We start from the raw sequence: 18,782 nt of genomic DNA, 5'->3' as shown, positions 1-18,782 counted from the left end.
TAGGACATCCCTATTTTCATTGGAGAAATGTTGCATGGTATGTCATGGCTGTATTCCTGGCAACTGCCTCTGTTTCTCTCTTCTGCTGCCTGAAGGTCAAGAAACTTTTCCTTGGCAGGAGTAAATAGAAACAGTTGTGCCTGTAGATTCTCCCACCTCACTTCCCATTCCTCCCAGGAATTCAGGGTCTGACAATCCCAGTTCTCTGCAGGAAAAGAAACTCTGCTGGGGACTGAGGACATTCACAGCCAATGCCAGCTCTTTATTTTCTTCTCTGCCTGCCCTAGGGTACTTTTTCAGCTTTGGTAAAGCACATGGAAAGCTGGTTCATCTAGCCCAGTAGCTTCTACACTAACAGGGAGGGAGGGGTTGTCCAGGCTTTTACATAGGAGCCTTCACAGCCCTATCTTGGGCAATGAATTTTGGACCTTATGCATGCCAAACGCGTATACTTTGCAATAGCCCTTCACAAAGGCAATGGCCATGTCAGCCAAAGAGGTACTTCCTGAGATCCTTCAGGGGATTTGTACATGCTGGCTTGGGCCGCATGAAAATTACTTAACCTTTCAGAGCAAACACATCGCCCGAGCAGTCTAGGCCACTGCAACTAGGACTGAGATGGAATAAGCATAGCATCCTCCACCATGCTGAATGTTGTAGAAGTACTGAGGATACAGGAACCATGTTTGCAAAATCACGTGCTTTTAACTGTGATTAATTCCTCTGAAATAACATCTGTCTGTCTGTCTGTCTCTCTCTCTCTCTCTCTATCTGTCTGTCTCTCTCTGTGTGTGTGTCCCAGTTCTGTGTTTACATTTGCTAACATTATTTAGAATCATGCATTGCCCAATAACAGCAACAGTAGCTGCTGGTGCTGTGGCAAAGGTGTGGCACTGCTGCCGCACAGGCTCCCAAACGCAGCATGTTGCTGCCACTTACCAGAGCGGAGGCATAGGGAGCTCGGTGCAGTTCTGGCATGTGATGGGAAGAGTGGCAGATTGGCAAGCTCCCCGTGCTTTGCCCCAACCCCACCCCAGTAAGTGCCAGTGACCCACTGTGTTTGGAAACTGGGACAACAGAAGTTCCTGACCTACACTGCCGCACTAAATTCTACTGGAAAATAAGAAGCTGTTTATGCCTCCTTGCACCTATTTAAGCACTTCCCCGGGAGTACAAAATGGGTGGCCAATTTTCAATAAGTGGCATTTCATAGGAAGCCTCGTGTATATTTTCAATTAATTTACTTTTCATATAAGACTGTGTATATAATATTCACAAAATTTAACCCTTTTGGAAAATCCTGAATAAAAGTGGTCTTCAGCCTGTTTTATAAAGTGGTTGTACAAAATTCAAGGACAAAATTCAAATTGCTTCTGTTCTAGACCCCTGAGGTGAGCCTTGAACCCATAACCCTGTGATTAAGAGTCTTATGCTCTACTGACGGAGCTATATCAAATGTGATGTTCACTTATGTACTGTTAGCAAAAGTTGTTTTGAATGTCAAAGCTTCCTGTTTGCATGTCTGTTCCCTTTTATTGATTTCTGTTGGGTTGTGGCTGGGGAATTGGTGGTAGGTAGCTATTTGAGTGTATCAAGCCTATCCATTCTAAAGGAAATCAGCCCTGAGTGCTCACTGGAAGGACAGATCCTGAAGCTGAGGCTCCAATACTTTGGCCACCTCATGAGAAGAGAAGACGCCCTGGAAAAGACCCTGATGTTGGGAAAGATGGAGGGCACAAGGAGAAGGAGATGACAAAGGACGGGATGGTTGGACAGTGTTCTCGAAGCTACCAGCATGAGTCTGACCAAACTGCGGGAGGCAGTGGAAGACAGAAGTGCCTGGCGTGCTCTGGTCCATGGGGTCACGAAGAGTCGGACACGACTAAACGACTAAACAACAACAACAACAAGCTATTTGAGTGTACCTTGAATACTTTCTCTCAGTTGGCCCAATATTGCTTTCTGGTCAGGGGTAAGACTTTCATTGATGGAGTCCTTGCATTATTTTTACTATATATTTTTATACAAAATAGTGTTGATCAGGAGGCAATTGTCTATTTGTTACCCATCCTCCAGCCATGAGCAACAGGGGGCACTCAAAAGAGGCAGAACTTACAAGCAGGAATTATTTTATTAGATGTTCAGGAGCCCTGAAAAGTCTCAATAGCATTCTGCCTGTCCACTTTGCAGTACAATTATAGTGCACATAATAAAAAATAAATCACAAATCAGGCTTGGAAATACACAGGAAGGCTATACGGAAACACTGGACTTGCAAGTTTGATACTGCCATTTGGATTCTCTGCAAATATGTAGGATGACGATTCGAGGGGAAATTACTAGTGTGGAAACAACCGCAGCAACATAGCTAGAGTAACCTATTTCTGTTGGAATAGCATTTGATTCTGAGTAATTACGGTCACATTTTGACCTTCCCCTGTGCTGCAATCTGTATGAATGCAAATTGTATTTCATTAATGCACTAATATTTTGAAGCTAAAGGGGGAGAAAAACCTCCTTCCTCCTAGCAGTATACTGTGTCTTCCGCTCTATGACTGAACTGATCCCTTGTTCCCGGACAGGTCTGCTAAATGACAACACTTTTTGAGTAATTCCACCTTCAAACAAGTACCTTGCTTTGATGTATTACAATGATAGACTGAAGTGTTCGTGCAATACATCACCATAGTCAGCAGTTGCTTGACTCCAAGGATTGAGAGACTGAACCAGCTGTTTTTTTTCCTTAGGCATTCGTGCAATGCAGTTACACCAAACGACAAAAGTCAGAAGAGAGAGAACTCTTTAAGATTCATTGACTGCATTTTTTTATTTTGGAAAGTTTTTTACCCCACTTTTTGCCCCCCCCCCCTTTCCAGGCTGCTTTAAAGTTTGCAACAGAAAATATGCAACTAAAATAGTACATTATATTATATGTCAATTCCATAATTAAATCAGCTGCAAGAGAAGGGCGTAAAACGGCTAGCTCAGTTTAAAAATACATCGCCACACTGATATAATGAGAGGCAAGATGAAGTTTGGTCTCATTAGCAATTTGATTATCAGCATGGTTTAGTGGTTAGGGTGTTGGACTGGAACATGAGATACCAGATTTCATGTAGCTCACTTGGATATAGTTCAGCTGGTGGAGCACGAGACTCTTAATCTCATTGCCGTGGGTTTGAGTATTACAGGGGTTGGACTAGATAACTCTGGCGGTGCCTTCAAACTCTACAATTCTATGGCATTACCAAATGTAATGGCTCTATGATTCTATGGGTGACCTTGAGCCAGTGACCCTCTCTGTCTCACACCTACATCAGGGGGAAGGAAATTAGGGTATAAATGTAATAATTGGCTGTACAGACATGAACCTAACATATGTTCTTGAACCTTGGGCGGTTCTTTAAGCAAACTACTTGGGGTTGTACCTAGAATAATAATTATTATTCTTATTCTAGGTGCAACCCCAAGTAGGTGCAACCTCAATTATCCAATTATTATTATTATTATTCAATTTATTTATGTCTTACCTTTCTCCCAAGTTGATTTCAAGGTGGTATGCAACATTTTTAAAATGCAAGTATAAAATACAAAGTAATAAAGGCAAACTAGTTAGAAACAATAGCTAAAATATAATGAAACACGTTTAGAAGTAGTTTTGGGACACCGGGCTCATACATGCTTACCTGGGAGTAAGTCACACTGATGTTGGAAGACATGTATAAGATTTCGTTGTCAGTCTTGAAATAAACAACTATCCTAAACACACCAAGAAGTGAGACGCATTGGACAAAATGGTACTTTCTTTTGAGTAAACAGACATAGGATTGTGCTGGAAAACAATGCTAAATGTTATTTCCTGTACAACTTTATCGGTTCTACAGTGAAGCCTGACATATTGTGAAGTATCGCTATGGATTTGTTTTTCAGCCTCACGTGAAGGCTTCAATCAGCCACTTCATTGCTTTTGCACACACAAGCGTTAATGAAGTTAGCGTCAAATACCAACAGAATGAGAAGCGTTATAACTACACAACACCAAAGAGTTTCCTGGAACTAATTAAACTCTACCAGAATCTGCTAGCGAAGAAGAGAAAAGAGTTGGTTCAAAAAATGGAAAGATTGGAAAATGGGCTACAAAAGCTGCAGACTACAGCTTCACAGGTAGGTTATGAAATGTTTTTCTGGGAAAGAAATACCGAAATCTCCAAGATCTCAGCAGCAACAGACATTGCCTCAGCTGTAGCATCCTCTGATTCTGGGTAGAGGAAGTGTACACTGCAGAGTTAAAGAAGAGGCACCTCACTACCATAGTCTTGAGTGGGAGCGGGAGAGTGACCTCTGACCTGGAAGTTATTTCTCCCTGCAACAGATTTTAAAACTGTGGAGGACCAAAATTCTTTGATACCACTAATGGCCGCATGTGCACTTCCAAAAAAGGGACAAAAACTTGCATGGAACTTGCATATATATGCCAATTTATCTGTATATATGCAAATTTAGGGGGGAAAGACTATAACATAAATACAGTACATCTCACCGAAGAAAAGACGACGGTGGCCAGGTGGACTTGTGTTCCATCTGCTGCCCATATGCCATTGATTGACAACTTCAAGGCCCTTGCTTTCCTTTTTTATGGTTCTTTATCTTTAAATCACATTTTCCACCCTTTCAGCGTCTCTCCCTTCTCACTCCCATGCTATGGCCACCGTTCTTGCAGGACCAGGCATCGGGCTCCCCATACCCCAACCCATAAACACAACTTTATTGAATACAAATGAAAGAGGGTTTGGCCTGGGGTGACCCCTGCAGGGACCGCCATCTGGGGGAGTGCCTTTGGCCCAGGTCCCGTGGACATGGCCACTCCCCCCGGATCCCTTTAACGGGATACGCCAGCGTTTGGAGGGGCAGGCGGAGACTACAACCTCCCCTCCATCCGAAACACAGGATTGCCCCAATGCCCAATGGCCAACCGAGCAATGCTTGCCGCCAAACCACTTGCATCTGCATCCATCCCTTAATGCCTTCAATCATATTGGACAACCAAATATCATTTCCTGGTAAGGAAAGATGCATGCCTTCCGGCCGAAACAGTGTCTCACCTGAGAATGTGATCTTGGGGTGGTAAACCACCCCACTGCTGTACGCGGCACCTCACTGTTAGCCTTTTTCTGAGCCCGGTTGATGCCCACTGGGTCCGGGTTGTGCCACTGTCGTCTCTCTACCAGGAAGGGGCACTGAAGTTCCAGTTCCCTCGTTGGGGCCCCAGTGAAGCCTCTGCCCTCCCGCAATGCCACCGCACCATGCTAGGGTGTTTATTCCAGAACTTTCCACCCCTCAACAATGATCAAGCAAAAGAAGACTTGTTTTAAACCAACTCTAAGAAGAAAGAGAGTTCTGGCCTACTTTCTAGGGCATAACCATTGATAGTACCAGGGCTGGCAAGCTGGGGCAACCGCCTCAGGTGGCAGGATTTCCAGTGGCGGCAGATCCTGATGTAGATATTTATTTCATCCTTATTCCTGGTGTAGTTCTTCACTCACCCCTTCTTCCCTAGCAGGGAGGGGAGGGTGCCATTTTGTGGTTTACCTCAGGTGTCAAATTGTATTGGGCTGGTCCTACCTACTGTGTTCAGGATAAGAGTTCTGCTTTCGAAAGAGGAGCTATGTGGAGAGCTAATGTTTAGCGGGATAGAGAGAGTTAAGGATGAGAGTGAAGAGGCCAAACCGTACACTGTGAACTTATAGTTCTTCTGCCATTCCATAGTATTAACAAGCTATGCATTTTTCAGTATAGTTGGGAATCCCTTTTGAATTTAGTTTTCGGCATAATATTGAACCTTCTTGAACTCCTTCCTCCTTTAAGGCACACAGCACTTGTTACTCTGGAGTAGTCAAAAATGTTAAGTACAAATGATGGACGCTTTGAGACTGTAGTAAGAAATTTAGTTGTATCTTTATTTGTGTTCTTTTAATATGAAGCAAACATGTGAATCTCTGTCCGGTTGGGTTTGCTTTAAAAGATAATTCTGCTTTTCAAATGACATTTCAAGAAATGCTTTGGCAAGAAGACTGTCAGTTGTATGTTCTCTCCATACTGTAGCTAAATAATGGCCATTAATATTTCTTTGAATGAGACTTCATGAAAATTGTAGCTGTGAACATACAATCAGCTCATTTATGAACTAACAAGCATTGCCCTAGGGGCAGTCTCAACTGACATTCATCATTTTGCATAAAATTGACTTTCTCTGCTAATAGCATATTGTACGCACATAATTTTATCATCCTACTTTAGCAATATCTCCTTGTGGGGGCAGTATTTGCAACTGGTTAGCTTTTCATGACTGACAGGTTCTAAACTTCCATCACTCATGATCTGGATCCACTTATTATAGACTAGTCCACAAGTCCTCCCATTGCTGTTGCTTGAAATTTTTAAACAAAAGTAATTCAGAATGTTCCACTTGTACGCAGCTGGGCCGTTGCATCTTTCTGGGAGCTGAGAAACAGCTTAAGGGTGTGCCCACATTTGAACATTACTCAGCTGTTAATCCACTTCCCCCCAATTCAAATTAAATCAGCGTAGTCCACACACACATCGACATCATTCGTGCATGTCGCACAGCACCGGCCCCCTCAGTTGCGGGGTCAAGGCGGCACACTTGCGCACTGTTGGTGTCTCCTAGTAGAATTATATGCATTTTTCCTAAAAGGGTTAAAAGCAGATGTTCACTTAGATGGGAAAAATATATAGGGATGCGCAAATAACTCTGTTGGGTTGAGGATTAAATATACTATAATTCACTCCCTGCTTCAATCGTCTTGGAAATTAAAACAGGAAGAAGATAGTGGGAGCTTTTGGTTTATATGAGCGAAAGAAAGAGAGGTGTAATCAGATAACCAATCAAGGTTACCTAATCTGCCCCTTCTGATTTAGGCAGGGGGCTAGATTTTGCCACTTTTTTCTATATCACAACTCGTTACCTTGCTCCCTCAGAACTCGTTGGCAACTGCTCCTATCTGCTAGCTTGTCCTGGATTTCTTGTCACAATAGAGTATGACAATGAAACAAAACCCAGGAATATGTACGATACTCTTTAATTAAGTAAATAGCGTGTCAGTTCAGAGCTTTCCCCCCTCTGGTGTCAACAACATGATTTATTCCCACTTGACACAAGAAAAGTCAGAGAGATGTTTTTGGTAGAAAATTCTTCTACACATTGAAGCTGCCGATTCGCAAATAACTAGTGGTGACGGAGCTACATTCAAACGTGCTCAGCTTCTTGTTGTTGCAAGTGCTTTGAGAAACAGGTTTCAATCCTGTGCACGCTTCCAGAGGAGCAAGCAGAACTCAGGAACTTCTTCCTGGTGATTCAAGTAATGAAGAATAACAGAGCAATCCTAAATTGGTGGTGGTTGTGAGATTCTGTGGTGGAGGAATCACCACTTCCTAAGCCAAACTGGCTTGTTTCAACCAGAGGGGATGCAGCTTTTTTCAGGGGGGCTATAATATCATTTTGCTTTACCCCCTTTTGAGACCTGCCACTGGTGTGATGCACCATCAGTAATACATCTATGCCCACATAATGAGGTTTCCACTGTCGGTGTAATAGCCACCTTACTTGGACTACTGCAATGCGCTCTACATTGGGCTGCCTTTGAAGGTGACCCGGAAACTACAACTAATCCAATCCCAGAAACTACGAATGCGGCAGCTAGACTGGTGACTGGGAGCGGCCGCCAAGACAACATAGCACCAGTCTTTAAAGACCTACATTGGCTCCCAGTACATTCCCGAGCACAATTCAAAGTGTTGGTGCTGACCTTTAAAGCCCTAAACGGCCTCGGTCCAGTATATATGAAGGAGCGTCTACACTCCCATCATTCTACCCGGACACTGAGGTCCAGCGCCAAGGGCCTTCTGGCAGTTCCCTCACTGCGAGAAGCCAAGTTACAGGGAACCAGGCAGAGGGCCTTCTCGGTAGTGGCACCCTCCCTGTGGAACACCCTCCCACCAGATGTCAAAGAGAACAACAACTACCAGACTTTTAGAAGACATCTGAAGGCAGCCCTGTTTAGGGAAGCTTTTAATGTTTGATGTATTACGGTATTTTAATATTTTGTTGGAAGCCACCCAGAGTGGCTGGGGAGGCCCAGCCAGATGGGCGGGGTATAAATAATAAATTATTATTATTATTATTATTATTATTATTATTATTATTACAGGCAAGGCTCATCTCTGCCAATGGAGAGATGTTATCCTATAGCGCCTTAGCTGGCCTTTGACCAAATTTGGGGTTGTTCTTGATTCTCATAATGTCAATTCATTTATTTTAGGGGATTTTGTTTAAAGGCTTCCCATGGACACCAGGTTGGCTGTAGAATGAGAACAGGTTGCCACTTGTCTGGTCCAGCAAAGCCATTCTGATATTCATGTGGAACAATGAAGAATGGCTGCATCGGACATTAAAGAAGCTTGTTATTCCTCGTTATTTTCATGTTTCCCCTTCTGTTTATATAAGATGTAATGATCTCGTCCTACTTTCTCTTAAGCAGCAAGACTTCACATTTGTTCAAAAACAGTGAAATCCAAATAAGCACTGACACAACCTGCTCTGGATAGTTTGAAAATTGTTGGGAATATTTCTTTATTAGGGGACATTTTGACCCCCCGCATCAATATGCTGGTCAATAGACTGTAAAATCATACTGGTGCCTTCAAGGCAATCTTTTTTTATAAATACAGAAATGTAATTATGCATCCTCTAGAGGGCTGAAAATAATTATACAAGTGTACAACAAAGCCCAAGGCAATGACTCCTTTTAACCGGTTGTTTTGAATATCATTTAAATCTTGTTAAAACTTAATTACCCAATTATGCTTGCTACATTTTAGGTGGAAGATCTGAAGTCTAAGCTTGCCGTTCAAGAGATAGAACTTCATCAGAGAAACAAAGACACTGAGGCTCTTATTGACAAAATTGGCCAACAGACAGAAAAACTAAGTCAAGAAAAAGCCACCGCAGATGAGGAGGAGCAGAAGGTATAGAGACATGAATGATAGGCACAACTGAGTCACACACACATATAGACTTAGACCATGGTCCTAAACCCTCTTACTAGAGGGAAGAGCTCTCCAAGTGTTCCTATTTTCCAGGGACAGTCCTGGATTTACAGAAGCCATCCTGGTTTCTGATTTGATCCCGGAATGTCCCACTTTCCATCAGAGAATTGTTGTAGGATATGGAGTTATGTGCAAGCCCTGAGCCAAGGAGATAAATAACTATACAACCTTTAGAAGACTCCTGAAGGCAACACTGTATAGGGAAGTGGTTTAATGTTTAATTATGGTTTAATGTTTTATTATGTTTTTATGTACGTTGGAAGCCTCTGAGTGGCTAGGGCAATGCAGTCAGATGGGCAGGGTAATGATGATGATGATGATGATGATGATGATGATGATGATGATGATGAATAGGGCGTTCCCAGTGCTTTTTTTCTGTGATTGTGTCAGAACATGCCACAGTTTTCCTTTGACATAGAGAGAAGCTGCACGGTCTTCTGTTGTCCAAAGACAAGAGAGTTTTTCTCATACTTGTTTGTATTGCTATTTTATTGCTGTGGCTTTGGAAATTGTTTTTAGATTGGCCTGAATTATATTTATTTTATTTTATTTTTTTAGGTGTATTTACTGTATTTCAACTTTTAAAAAGTGATCTGTTATTATTCTGATTCGATGTTTATATTGTTCTGCACTGTGTTGGGTGGAATCTGTCCTAAAAGGTGGTTCGTCAGTATTTGCATATATATTGCCCTATCATGATGACACCCAAAAATTGGGTGCCTTCCACAAGAGGGTTGTAAGTGGCGTGACAGTTATTGTGCAATACTTTCTAGGTGGCGGCCATTCAAGCAGAAGTAACAAAGCAGCAGGAAGAATCTGAAAATGACCTTGCCAAAGCCGAGCCAGCTCTCAACGCTGCAAATGCTGCCCTGAACACACTGAATAGGGTAACACCACTTCTTTTGTTTTTATTTGCCTGAAAGGTTTCCATGCTGCCTCATTATTTAGTTCTTTTTCAAGACAGCTTCCTGCATCACATCACTGCTGCCATTAGACATCAGTTACTAGACCAGGGTTTCCCAAGCTGGTTTTGGACTACAACTTCCATTATCCCTAGCTAGCAGGACCCAGTTGTCAAGGATGATGGGGATGGTAGTCCAAAACCCTGTATTAGATGTCCAGCATGGAATATGCTGTTGTTGAGTGAAATTTGCCAGTCATCGCTAGATCAAGTCCGAAGCCCTTCAGTTGCTTCTGGAGTGAAAAAATAAAAACAGTGCATCACTGAAAAAGAGGACAAAAGAGAGAGTGGATTTACATTTTAAAAATTGCATGAGGTGATTTATATGCACATATGCAAATTTAAGAGGTAATGGGCAGGGTTCCGCTAATGAGTCCCGTCAGCAGAAGCCCTGTGCAAGGACTCCCACTTGTGCAATGGGGTTTTCCATACACACACCCAATTGGCTTAGGGGGTGTTGAGAGAGATCCCGGAACCGCATTTGTGGGCTGGAGAAGAAGGATTGTTCCATCTGGGAAGTGGAAATGGATCAACTTAGCATCATGTTGAATTCCTTGCTATTACCATAATTTAGAGAGAAATACAATGCATCTCAGGGACGCGGGGGGCGCTGTGGGTTAAACCACAGAGCCTAGGACTTGCCGATCAGAAGGTCGGCGGTTCGAATCCCTGTGATGGGGTGAGCTCCCATTGCTCAGTCCCTGCTCCTGCCAACCTAGTAGTTCAAAAGCACGTCAAAGTGCAAGTAGATAAATAGGTACCGCTCCGACGGGAAGGTAAACGGCATTTCCATGCACTGCTCTGGTTTGCCAGAAGCGGCTTAGTCATGCTGGCCACATGACCCAGAAGCTGTACGCCGGCTCCCTCAGCCAATAAAGCAAGATGAGCACCGCAACCCCAGAGTCGGCCATGACTGGACCTAATGGTCAGGGGTCCCTTTACCTTTACCTTTACAATGCATCTCACCATAGTGCAAAAGACTGTGACCAGGTCAGCTGTGTGCCTGCTCAGTCTGCTGTCAAGGTGTTAACAGCTGATGGGCGTCTTCATGGCTCCTGTTGCCCTCCCCTCTTAAAATTCCTTATATTTGAACTGGACTTTGAACCAGGTAAAGGTAAAGGACCCCTGGATGGGAGGTCAAAGGAGACTATGGGGTTGAGGCACTCATATTGCTTTCAGGCTGAGGAAGCTGGTGTTTGTCCACAGACAGCTTTCCGGGTCATGGGGCCAGCAGGACTAAACCGCTTCTGGCACAATGGAACACCATGATGGAAACCAGAGCTCACGGAAACACCGTTTACCTTCCCGCTGCAGCTGTACCTATTTATTTGCACTGGCGTGCTTTCGAACTGCGAGGTTGGCAGGAGCAGGGACTGAGCAACGGGAGCTCACCCCATTGCGGGGATTCGAACCACCGACCTTCTGATCGGCAAGCCCAAGAGGCTCAGTGGTTTAGACCACAGCGCCACCTACTATAAAGGACTGCCCACTGGCATGTGCTCACCTTAACTGGATGTTACGGTCCTCTTTTAAATAACGCCAAGGTTTTCCTTTGGAAATATAATTGGTCTGTTAATACAGATGTCTTTCCTGTTCTATTTCAGCTGAACCTAACTGAGCTAAGAACTTTCCCAAACCCACCTGCTATCGTAACAAATGTGACGGCTGCTGTCCTGGTTCTCTCGTCTCCGAACGGCAAGATTCCAAAGGACAGGAGCTGGAAAACCGCCAAGATGTACATGAGCAAGGTAAGCAGGGGACCTCTGCGAGGCGACACAGAGATTAACGCAAAAGTCTGCGTAAACATTTCTTAATCTCTGGCGTGCCTTGATCTACCAGTTACACATCAGAGGGAAATGCCAGAGATAATGGGCATGGCAGGAGTTTGTCAAAGAACTTCAGGAAAGGAAGGAAAGTAATTAGACACCTTTGACATTCTGTCAAAGGGCGGGGGAGGGGAATGTCATGACTTTGTGCCACACATTTCCCCAAATCATACTTATTAAATGTCAGCACAGTTTCTTATAAATATAAAACCTCTTCTGTGAAGGATGGGATGTAAGAAAAGTCGGTGTACTGCCAAAGAGGCTGCAACATTTTCTGTATAATTTATGCTGCTCATAACTCCTCAACAGTATTTTTAGTAATAGTAGTAGCTGCTATTATTATTATTATTATATTATTATTATTATTTATTATTATTATTATTATTATTATTATTATTATTATTATTATTATTGCTGCTGCTGCTGCTACTATTATTAAGGTGCCAAAAATATGTGCATCTTGTGAAGTGGTTAGAAGCAAAAGGAAATCACAGGAATTTTTTTTAAGCTCTAGTAGCTATTGCGGGGGCAGCTTTTTCAATTAGTTTCTTTGACTTTACAGTGGTACCTTGGTTTACGAACTTTATCCGTTCCGGAAGTCCGTCCTGAAACCAAGGCGTTCTTAAACCAAGGTGTGCTTTCCCATAGCAGTGGGAGACTCAATTTGCAAATGGAACACACACACAACAGGAAGCGAAACATGTTCTGCTTCCAAGGCAAAGTTCACAAACCAAAACAGCTACTTCCGGGTTTGTAGCAATATTAATCCAAGTTGTTCATAAACTAATCTGTTCTTAAACCAAGGCACCACTGTACTTTGAAGGTACTGATTATTCCAAAACATGGCCAAAAGGTCTCTTTTAAAACTTTCAAAACATTAAAGAATAAACTCTGATCAGATATTTCGTCAGGGGGTCATACTAGCTTCACACAATTTAGTTAATTGTGTGTTTTCTCCTGCTCTGGAGTTAGGACTTGAGGCAATGGCTTCAAGTTCACAAGAAAGGAGATTCTGACTTAAACATTCAGAAAAACTTTCTGACAGTAAGAGCTGTTCGGCAGCGGAACAGACTCCCACGAGAGGGGGTGGACTCTCCTTCCCTGGAGATTTTTAAGCAGAGGCTGGATGGCCATCTGTCATGGGTGCTTTAGTTGGGATTCCTGCATTGCATGTGGTTGGACTAGATGAACCTTAGGGTCCCTTCCAACTCTACGATTCTATGATTTGGGGTGGCCTCCTTCTCTTTGCTCTTTAGGTAGATGAATTCCTCCAAAGTCTCATCAATTTTGATAAAGAACATATCCCTGAAGCCACTGTTAAAGCTGTAAAAGAAGATTATCTGAGTGATCCAGAGTTCAGCCCAGAGTTTGTACGGACAAAATCTTCAGCAGCTGCTGGTCTTTGTGCATGGGTTATTAATATCATTAAATTCCACGAGGTAGGGATTAATAATATTTACCTTAGCTCTACTTTATTTTCTAATTGCTTAAGAAATCGTAATCATATTTATTTATTACAGTTCTAACCCTGCTTTACCTCCAAAGAGTTCAAGGTAGTGTACAAAGCTCTGCCTCCACCTGTTTTGTCCTCACAAGAACTGTGTGAGGTAGGTGAGGTTGAAGATGTTGGCTGGCCCAAGGACAACCCATAAACTTCATGGCTGAGTGGAAATTTGATTCCACAGCTCTACTCTACCAGTCACTCTCGTCACTGTGTCATCATAGTATTCCTTCAGGAAAACGGACACACGCTTTGGACAGCCTTAAGCTATTTGTAGAGACATGGGTGGTGCTGTGGTCTAAACCACAGAGCCTAGGGCTTGCCAATCAGAAGGTCAGCGGTTCGAATCCCCGTGACGGGGTGAGCTCCCATTGTTCGGTCCCTGCTCCTGCCAACCTAGCAGTTCAAAAGCACGTCAAAGTGCAAGTAGATAAATAGGTACCGCTCCAGCAGGAAGGTAAACGGCGTTTCCGTGCACTGCTCTGGTTCGCCAGAAGCGGCTTAGTCATGCTGGCCACATGACCCACAAGCTGTACGCCAGCTTCCTCAGCCAATAAAGCGAGATGAGCGCCGCAACCCCAGAGTCGTTTGCGACTGGACCTAACGGTCAGGTGTCCCTTTACCTTTTAAGCTATTTGTGTTTGACAGTTACGTGGATCTTGACGTGAAGTAAATGTATGACATTTTAAGCAGTGCTATTTTTCTAGGAAAAGAGGTGCCAAAGCACACCTACTTCTCTTAGAATGGCAATGGCACCCACCTGAGTGGTGCCGGAACTGGGATTCTAGTCAGTTCCAACTGGAAAACAGCCCTGATTTTAGGTATTAGAAAGATGATTATTATGTTTTTTAAAATAGACCTAAAGACAGAAAAGGCTGGCTCATCTTTAAATGTTCCAGAGCTACTAGAAATTTGGCCAGCTAAATGTTTTGCTCATTCTTGTGGCAAATGAAATAACAAAACAAATAAAAGTATTTCGTTGCCAGGAAGTCTCTCAGGCTTCTCACTTAAGGAAAGCTTGAGCTAGCCAGCCAGCAATTAGAGCTATCATCAAGACTGCTGTCACTGGTGTCCAAAGCACACTCCCATAAAACAGGTCTGAAGGAGAGTGGCTGCTTTCAGGTGGCTGCCAAAGGAAAGGAACATTTTGGGGTGAGCCTTTGGGGGATGTGAATCACAGCCCCAGGAATTCTGTTCTTCTGGAGACAGCAAGAGGAGGAACATCTGGAATATATTATTGTTGACCTTGTTATTATTATACTGAATGTGCTGTTTGGGTATTTTCATATTGGTTTTTTCCCCCATTTAAGCTGCTTTAAGTATTATTTTAATAAATATATAAAGAAAGGACCTACCCACAAATCCCTACACCAGGCATGGCCAAACTTGCCCTCCAGCTGTTTTGGGACTATAACTCCCATCATCCCTAGCTAACAGGACCAGTGGTCAGGGATGATGGGAACTGTAGTCCCAAAACAGCTGGAGGGCCAAGTTTGGCCATGCCTGCCCTGAACTAACACTATGCAACAGAATGAAAGAATAATACACCACATCTCCCTCCCTCTTTCCCCTCTCTTCCCCCCCTCCCCAGTCACAAGATGTCTGTGACAAAAGTGTCTCTCAGTAAAGGTAAACAAACTGTGAAAAAGAAACTACAGATTTAAAGTGGAGGTGATAGGTGTACTTTCCCCTGTTTGTTTGTTTGTTTGTTTGTTTGTTTTGTAACACATTATTTTTTAAAAAATAAAAACTAATCTAAAAAAATCAGAGTATACTAATTTCATCTAATATTTAATCTATGAAACCATGACCCCAATGTTACACTTTTAAATAAGTTTTATTTGGCTTTACAAATATTAGTTTATAACAATCCAAAATACATATCCATATTTTGAGATTTCTCCAAATCTCTGGACTTCCCACCTTACCTTACCCTCCATGGGTCCTATTGTAAACCCTCTTGACTGTGTATTATTTCATAATCCATATTTTGTATTTTTCCATATTGTCCATGATATTCGCTACATTACGAGTGTTGTTAAAATCCTGCTAACATTTTCATCTGCTTACAGTGGTCTCCTAGAAGATAAATTATAATTTTTTCCCCATTCTTTATTGAAGTTTTGGTCTTCTTGGTTCCTGAGCCTTCCAGTCAGTTTTGCCATTTTGGCATAGTCCAACAGCTTAGTTTGCCATTCCTCTCTGGTAGCGATGCTTTTAAAGTGTTTTTAAGGCCATGACAGCTGTGCTAAACCTTTGCCTGTTTCCAACTACAAGAACGCCAGTATCCAGGAAATATGTCACAACAAAACAAAGTTAATTTGGCACACTGGCAGGGCACCATAGTCCTATAGTGCGACAAAAACAGTATCCAAAAAATTGAAACATTTGTGGCATGAAAAGCTATGGTTTTCCAGCAAAAGGCTCCTGACTATGTATGGATTGCTAAAGGTGCCATGTGACTATCCAGAAAATTTTGAAGGTGCAAATTGACTGGAATGTGAGAACAGATACAACCAATGTCAAGAGCACAAAGTATTCTGAATGCACATAGAAAGTTTCGTTTGGAGGGCCCTAATATAGTATAGATGCCTGGTAACATTAAATTTGTATTTTATTTTGTACGGGCATTTCCTAGTGGTATTGTAGAAATGATATTACCCTCCACGTCTTAGGAATGGAACTTTACCTTTCTGGATGTGAAATCTGCACTCTTTCACTCAGCAGTTGTCTATCAACTCCCCTTCAAACTGTTTAAATTTATGCTCACTCTGGATCAAGCTCCACAGAAGGAGCGTTTGACTATCTGACTGCTGTCACTTGAGTAGGAGTCAATGTGTATTTTGCACAGAGCCAACATACACCCTTCCCATTCAAAAATTGTCATCACTGTTTTAATTAAAAGGTCCATAAACCACACTACAATTTGTATGGCTCTAACTATAATTCTTAGCACAACGTGGTTACAAACAATGACATAACGTTGTTTTAGTATGTACTAACTAAAACAAGGTTGTAATGTTTACATTGGGTTCTGTTTCTTTGATATATGCACAGAGGAGGGCTTGCTGTTAGGTGTGGTGCCATGTTTATGATTAAACACTTTATTCGTACTCATATGTCAATCTATTAGTGAGCTGTTAATTCAAATGCTACTATGATGTATTTTATCGCCATTAGCACATTTATCACAGGTAGATATAAAACTTAGACAAAGGTGTATGTTCTCATTAATGATGAACAGCCTAGTCATCTTACTAGAATGTAATTAATGTAGGTTGCAATACTTAATTTTTCACTGTTTGTCATGATGCATATTTAACATTTCTTCTATCCTTTATCAATCTGCTTTCCTTTTCCGTGGACATGTCCAAAAGATATATGTAAGTGTGGTACTTTTACGTGTGTGTGTGTGTGTGTGTGTGTTTTAAAAGTTGGCAATTTCTTTTTCTGTATGTTATAGCCAGTAGCGTTTGTACAAACGTCAGGCGTGTTCACACTGATTATATGAACATTTTTTCCCTTAATTATTATATGTTTAACGTTGATCAGTTGAACCCATAAAACAAGTGTGAAAGATCAGTTCTGCTGGTGGTTTGATCCCATCTTATAACGGATGTTCATATGACATAATGTACTTTCCCTGCTAATAAGTTCCATTTTAATGTCGAACCCTCATGGACTGTTATATGTGTGTATACTGTTTCATAACAAGCAATGATCAGCACAGGGATACTGCAAGAAAAGGTATTGGAGAAAATTACATAAAATGGAGCAGAGGGGAAAGTAAGCATGTACCCACTAACCCTGACTCCTCACCTAACATAACTCATTTCCCACCCAAACCCTAAGTAAATGTATCGTTGTTGTGATGTAATTAACTGTGAACACTCTCTTTTTCTAAATTGCTGCTGTTTGGGGACACATCTCAGGTCAGGCTGTGACAAAATAATGGGTACAGTGGTATCTCGGTTTACAAACAGTCCTGTTTACGAACTATTCGGTTTATGAACTCCGCAAAACCGGTAGTGTCCCGGTTAGCGAACTTCACCTTGGTCTACAAACAGAAAAAGCAGTTATGAGGGGGTTTCTGATCCAACAGAATACAATAAAGAAGAGAGCCCAAAATGAAAAAAAAAGATAAAATTTTGGGAAAAATAAAAGAGGATGAGAAGAAACTAAGAGCGAAACCAAAGTCACAACAGATTCTGAGAGACATAAAGTTATATCAAGTGCAATATATGAAGATGATGAACCAGGAAATTGAATGGAAAATTAAACAAATGAGACAAAAGACATTTGAATTGGCTAATAAATGTGGAAAATTGTTAGCTTGGCAAATGAAAAAAAGACAAAAGCTCAATACTATCACTAATTTGGAAGTGGAAGGAGAGAACATTCAGAATCCAGTGGAGATTAGAAAATGCTTCCAGAGGTATTTTAAACAGTTATATACACAAGGGCCACAGAAAGAGTTTGATATAGACCAATTTTTAAAAACAAATGGATTACAAAAAATCTCTCAGGAAAACAAGATAATGCTGAACCATAAAATTACAGAACAGGAGGTAGAAGGTGCCATTCAGAATATGCAGTTGGGTAAATCTCCAGGGCCAGATGGTTTAACCTCAAAATATTATAGATCTTTGAAGGATTGGTTAATTCAGCCACTAAAGGAGGTTTGTAATGAAATTTTGGAGGGGGAAAAAGCGCCAGAGTCGTGGAAGGAAGCTTATTACACTTATACCGAAAACTGAGTCGGAAAAGACACAACTTAAGAACTACCGCCCCATATCCCTGCTCAATGTGGATTACAAAATATTTGCTGATATTTTGGCTAATAGATTAAAAAAAGTATTAGTGGAAGAGATACATAAGGACCAAGCTGGCTTTCTCCCAGGTAGGCACTTGTCTGACAACACGAGGAACATAATCAACATTTTGGAGAAGTTGCAAGTGAATATTAATACTAAAGCAGTTTTAATTTTCATAGATGCGGAGAAAGCCTTTGATAATATTTCTTGGAATTTTATGAAAAAAAATCTCCAGGGGATGGGGGTGGGTCAAGGGTTTGAAAATGGTATAAGTGCAATTTACTCAGAACAAAAGGCTAAGCTAATAGTCAATAATGTGATGACAGAGGAATTTAAGATAGAGAAAGGTACATGACAAGGCTGCCCAATTTCCCCATTGCTTTTTATTTCGCCTCAGTTTAAGAACGGATTCAGTTTAAGAACGGACTTCAGGAACGGATTAAGTTCGTAAACTGAGGTACCACTGTATTGAGAAACTGGCCAGTTGAAGATCAATGAACTTCAAGCTCCAAGCTTAGAATCACTGAACTGAGTCCTCATTAGACAGTGTCCAC

At 41.9% G+C, this 18,782-nt stretch overlaps 1 protein-coding gene across 1 annotated transcript in view; it reads left to right on the top strand.

Moving 5' to 3' along the window:
* Positions 1 to 18,782, top strand: part of LOC310743372 (dynein axonemal heavy chain 11-like) — a 219,287-nt gene that overhangs the window by 136,654 nt on the left and 63,851 nt on the right. Inside the window, exons 47-51 of the mRNA XM_083573553.1 lie at positions 3,931 to 4,164; positions 8,899 to 9,045; positions 9,900 to 10,013; positions 11,692 to 11,835; positions 13,170 to 13,352. Of these exons, the coding sequence (XP_083429679.1) occupies positions 3,931 to 4,164; positions 8,899 to 9,045; positions 9,900 to 10,013; positions 11,692 to 11,835; positions 13,170 to 13,352 (822 nt within the window). The remainder of the gene's footprint in view (positions 1 to 3,930; positions 4,165 to 8,898; positions 9,046 to 9,899; positions 10,014 to 11,691; positions 11,836 to 13,169; positions 13,353 to 18,782) is intronic.

The sequence above is a fragment of the Podarcis filfolensis genome (genome assembly GCF_964270895.1).
Source record: "Podarcis filfolensis genome assembly, chromosome: 1".
Classification (NCBI taxonomy): domain Eukaryota; kingdom Metazoa; phylum Chordata; class Lepidosauria; order Squamata; family Lacertidae; genus Podarcis; species Podarcis filfolensis.
The sequence above is the reverse complement of the archived record's forward strand: the minus strand, read 5'-3'. Positions and strand labels throughout refer to the sequence as shown.